General features: G+C 38.7%; 1 protein-coding gene across 1 annotated transcript in view; it reads left to right on the top strand.

The window, feature by feature from the left end:
- The first annotated feature begins 412 nt into the window (after positions 1–412).
- Positions 413–6000, top strand: part of PRKAR2B (protein kinase cAMP-dependent type II regulatory subunit beta) — a 66407-nt gene continuing 60819 nt past the window's right edge. The window contains exon 1 of the mRNA XM_072401661.1: positions 413–1761. Within this exon, the coding sequence (XP_072257762.1) occupies positions 1497–1761 (265 nt within the window). The 5' untranslated portion in view covers positions 413–1496. The remainder of the gene's footprint in view (positions 1762–6000) is intronic.

Genomic DNA, 6000 nt, shown 5'->3' with positions numbered 1-6000 from the left:
TGTATATGTATCTTTATAATGTTGTATATTGTATATTTGTATAATTGTAATGTTGTATATTGTATATATGTATAATTATAATGTTGTATATTGTATATATGTATAATTATAAAGTTGTATATATGTATAATTATGTTGTATATTGTATATATGTATAATTATAATGTTGTATTTTGTATATATATATATATATATATATAAAGTTGTATAATGTGCAGTGTGGGAAGTAGGAAAGGGAATAATAACATTGCATGTGGTAACATGGCTTGCAGCTGATTGGTCTTTACAAGGCTCTGCTGGTAGCTGAGGCAGCTGTGTGCATTGCGCCATCTAGTGGCGGGCAGGCAGAGCGGTGCACCTCTATAGGGATGCTGGGGTTGTCCGCTTCCCTATAGTGACCCCCTTTGTCAGGGCTTTGCCAGCAGAGTCCCGCGTTCTGGCAGCTGTGTAGACGCAATCACACATAGATAGGTGGTTGTCATGGTTTCCAAGGGTCACATGTGCTCTCCCAGTTCCTCTATCTGCGGTGGCTGCTGCGGGAGGCGGAGGACTGTGTTCCCTCCAGCACCCTGAGTTGGATTCGCACTAGCAGTGAGAGCATGCAGATGCTGATGTACTCTAGGGACAGGATTACGCGGCACCAGTGAATCCCCATCACTAGAACGATGACTGAAGTGGGCAAGGTGTAGCCGTGCGCTGATTTATTGTTTGATGTTGCCTCCCGCGGATTTACTCTGAAGGTCTCTTGCTGGGGAGTAGGCTCCCTAGGAAGAATTTAAGCTGCGGCGTGGGAAGGTATTCTGCATCACTGATGTAATTAAAAGGGAGATCTCAGCAAGTGAGGACTCCTGGATTAGTGTCTCCTCCTCCTCCTCCTTTCTTCCCCACATTATCCTGCCACTGTTGTGTGTCTTCCTGAAGCAGGACCAAATCCTCTGGATTGTCTTCCCTCCCGCAGAGAAGCCGTGTGGATTTGTGTCCGTGTAACCTGGGATGCACCGTGTGCCATCCTTCTCCTTGGACTAGCATCAAGCTGTTGGCCTGCTCTATTGTTCTGCATTTCCCAGTTCTTTACATGTAAACACTTGTGCTTGGCATGTTGTATCTGTGTGCTCATTACACTGGACACCAATAACTCCCCACTTTTTCCATGTATGTATTGAAGGGGCAATACAAGGGTAGAATGTGGTGGCCACATTAGTCAGAATACTTCTTTTTTTTTGTTTTGCAGCATTTTCCATTCTTCCCTGGAGGGGTGCATGTATTGCAGTGGTTGTTTCATCTCCTCTGCACCCCCTATGTGTCTGTTCATTTGTACAATCCTCACCTGGACAATCTGTGTGTGGCTGCCCACATTGGAGCAGCATCTGCAGATTTCATATTGCTATCAATAAACCCGTACCTCCATCTACCTATTCCCATTTCTATAGATTTTTATACATCCCTTTTTTTTGTACTTGTTGCCTAAATCCCTAATTTGACCATTGGCCCCAGGAATGAGTATAGAAATCCCAGAGGGGCTGACGGAGCTGCTGCAGAGCTTTACAGTGGAGGTGCTGAGGAAGCAACCTGAAGACTTGTTGGAATTCGCCCTGCAGTATTTTACCCAGCTGAAAGAGTCACAGAGCCAGGGGGCAACCCTAAGTCATGGCATGGACTTACCTTTCAGACACTCCAAAGGGGTCAACTTCGCCGACGAGCCCATGCAAACCGACAGCGAGAATGGCGATGAAGAGGATGATGATGAAGAGGAATTTGTAGGTCGGTGTCATTTACAATTCCCCCCTTTGTCTTTATTCCTTGGTTTGAGATATGTTCCCCATCGCTTCATTGTGCTTCTGTGGTCATTTCACTGGGGATCAGCTACCTTTTTCTATATACATTATAGACCAAGTATAAATGATTGCCTTATTTTATTACATAATTTTATTACCATTGTATGTATTTGTATTACCGCTATACCTTCTCCGAACGTGCTTTGTTCTGTTTTATTATCTAACATATGGTTGTGTAGGATGAAATGTAACATAAATAGGGATTATGGAATATTTATATTTATATATATATATATATATATATATATATATATATATATATATATATATATTGTGCATGTAGCTAAAGTACCCATTTAAATGTCACATAACAGAATAACCTTAGGGTACCCCAAACCCTAAATCAGATGATGGGTAAAACTATGTAGTTTTTTACATCAAGGTGTTTAGGGAGATTTCATTTTCTATAAAACGTGTCTCTGTGCAATTTACATGCATAAAACATAACTATGGCAGGCATTGAATTACTGACAATAGCCAGCCCTTCTGTATTGCAGGGGGATGTATGCATTCAGCATGGGAGGATTTCTGTATATTTCTAGATACATGTTTTGGTATATGAATGATTTATATTTGATCATCTGAAAGATTTTTCTTTGTACTCATACACACAATATTTTTATGTGATTCATTGTATATATATAATTATTATTATATGAAATTATAATTATATGTGTCAGTTCTCTGTTTTTGTTTTGTCAGAAAATTGTCTTGATTTAAATTATAACATCTTATTAATGAATTGCAAGGGACAGCAGAGACGTTTTTCTTTTTTTTGGTTCATATATTTGTAAGATAAGCTGTAGCGTTTCCCTCTTGAAGGTTGTGCGGAAGCTGTCATCCAATCACAGGCAAGGGCATCTCTTAGAATGAATGGAGGCCTGAGTGCAGCAGATGGGTTGGTCTTATCTGGGCAGAAATTAAATCCAGTACATGGTTATCAATAAACATATATAGCAAATATGATTATTAGGGGATTTGTAGTAATAGACCTCTAAAATGTTGCACTTTATATTGATGTATATACAAAACATTAAAAGTAGGTGTTTTGTGTATTTATTACGTGATTACATTTGATGCATTTCTCCTTCCCCTCTGGATACTACATTTAGGTTGTGATTAGGATGCCCTTACTGCAGGTCTGATATGTAAAAATGACCCGTATGGCCTAGAGAGCTTTATTAACATTCTAAACTTTTTCATTCACCCATATGATAAAGAGCATTTTCTAGATTATTTCTAACATGATTATTTTAAATAACTGTTCCTGGTATGACCACACTGACCCACTTGCATTTTGTTGCTGTTAGTTGTGCCAGTAGCAGTCCTTTGGTTTGTACCACCCCAAGCAAAATCCTTAAATAGGATACATTTACCATGCTACATTTGGTGCTGGACGGAGATTCAGTGAGATAAAATTAAATGTTCCCAGGCACATGGATAGAGGACACAGGTCAATGAGGTTTGTATTCTTGAATAAGTAATTCAATGTATTTCCTTTATGTCAATCAATGTAAGTACATTGACTTGGCGTGAGCTTTTTTCAATCCTATCCACAACAGTACTCAGACATGGAGAAGGAGGAGATAGACTGGGAGTACAGAGACACATGTTGATAGTAAAAATTTGCAGAGTAAGCAGAGGGATGACTAAACCTGCCTTCTGCTGTTTTTTCCCTGTCCAGTCGGGGAGGCAGAGTTTGGACACCGCTATACTAAATGTAGAAGGAAGGTGTCATTCACTTGATTATCCGATGAAGTACTGTATGTGTATTTAGCTGGTTACCTGGATTTTAGGGTTAACCAAATGAAAAGAAAGTAGATTGTACTCTCAAACATACAGCAACCTAAAATGTATCCTGCAAGATAGGGGATACCTACAAAGAAAATGTCCTATTTAGTTTGCAGGGGTCTAAACAACCTAGAAAACTTTTTAACATAGCCAACCTTTGATTTTGTAGCCAGGTAAAAATATTTTGATTATCTATAAAAAATGGATGCTGTACCCACATCTTTGTTTAGGAATGATCATTCTGTAACAACCAGGATTGTGTGGTCAATTGAATGTCCATATTCTGGAGTGTCCTCTCCATATAGTGCTGTGGAGACTTCTTTAGGGGACCAACAACCCCATCATTAGGGATCTAGGCCACCACATGATATTATTTTTAGAAGTATCAGGGTGCAATCTTTCATCAGTTAGCATTTGTGTTTCGGCATTAAAAGTCTCAGGTATTTATACTAGTGTTTTGTTATGTAATCTGTGTATTTGTAGTTCTTGGGAAATAGAGTGGTATTAGGGAAATTATTTATGTACTTGTAGAGGTGGCATGGGTGAACAAGGCCCCACAAATTATCTCACTTTGAAGATGTATGTGGTTTAAGAATAATTTTTCACAGCTCATAAAATAGATGAGACCACTGTGTTCAGGCCACAGCTGCATTGCTGCTAGAAGCAATTACATATTTTTCCATTTAGTATAATTGTGCCATCTCACTGAAATCTCTGGCAATCTAATTTACCCTTGCCATGTGTTAAAAGTACTAATAACCTGAGACTAATGTTCTCTCTTAACAATTAATGATACCCTTAAAAGTTGTTTCTGTCTGTCCAGATGTCACTAGGACAAAAAGCCAAAGAAAGCAATAATGATAACTAAGCAGACATTCCATCCTTTCCACACTCTTCCTATGTTTGGGAGATTACTTTTTTTCTTTCAGTCCATGTACATCATATTATCCATCCAGAAAGTGACGGGAAATTATTGCTAACAGTAACATTAAGAAGATAGCAAAGGTTTTGGAAAAACAAAAACCTTTTGGCAGGAGTTGGGATTTATTCCTTTGCTGCCAGTTACATGTGCTGTACTTCATGGCATTGCAGCTGCAACATCAGCCAAACTGTTTTAAATTGTGGAAGCAGGGTGTGAGCATTAAGGCACATTCAGACCAGCAGCAATATCAAGTAATTCCATGTGGCTCCCATCAGTTCGAACCTTGCAGGCACCTTACCACTCAAATTTGACAGTGTGAGTGGCACTGCTCACTCCTGCCCCCACATTAACATTAGTCTAAATTCAGTCAGGAGGTGGGAACAGGGGTTTTTTATTTTACTTGGCATCTTGCCAGCCACTTGGTTGCCCCAACCACTGCTATGGTTCTTTTTGAAACCACTAAATAACACCCCCCCTTCATTCATCTGCTATGGATGACTACAGATGGGATGCCACAAGTAGTGTCTCAACCACAGGTGCAGTTCAGGAAAGTGAGCTGAAGTTACCAAAAATAAGATTTAATAAAGTACCTCTAATGTACATACTCTATGCCATATTAAATGTTTGGTATTACACAACAGAATAAGTAATGATTACTCTTAAATGAGCACTAATCTCTAACAAACAAACAAAAGTTAAAATTCAATATTTGGTAATGCATTTGGGTGTTTTGGGAACCCTTTAAATTGAATAGGCTGCCCTAACACAATACCAAACTAACATGTTAAAGCAGAGTTTTTAAATGTTTCTTTCTTCAGTGGTAGATTAATAAACAATGTTAGGGCACCACTATACACGTCAGATTTTCTATCAGGTTAAGCATTACCAGTCGTGTTCAGACCTATGTACATAGCTTTAGTTCCTAATGCTTAAGCATTAAGAAAGGTGTATTTTGTGGTACTTGTGGATAAGGCCCCTAATTTTCTGAAAAGCTGGCCATTTTTCTTGGCAAAAAGCTTCCAGGTCCTTCTTGAGTCGGCTTGCATGAACTGCATGTTTGAGATCTTTCTAGAGTTGCTCAATAATACTGAGGGCAGGTGACCGGGATGACTATATTACCATTTTTTTCTGTTGTAGACACTGAAGGATTGACTTGACCTTGTGTTATAGGTCATTGTCGTGTTGGGAGATTGAATTATGTCCCATCCATTGTTCCATTGACTTGTTCTTTTGCTTTTCCCATCGTTTGGTATCTAGTAAGGTCAGTGCAGCTCAGAATTAATCTAAATTAATCTAAATTGAATATTTGTACGTAGACATTCATTGCAATCACATGTTACAGGTCTGGACACTATTCCCTAATTATACATAAAAGAAAATAAAAGTTTTCTGCATGATCAGTCATATTTTCCAAATGATACCTAATATTTTTTACAAGTTCTACAAGCGTGT

This window comes from Pyxicephalus adspersus, chromosome 2 (assembly GCF_032062135.1).
Source record: "Pyxicephalus adspersus chromosome 2, UCB_Pads_2.0, whole genome shotgun sequence".
NCBI classification, from domain to species: Eukaryota; Metazoa; Chordata; class Amphibia; order Anura; family Pyxicephalidae; genus Pyxicephalus; species Pyxicephalus adspersus.
This window is presented reverse-complemented; position numbering and strand designations above follow the sequence as displayed.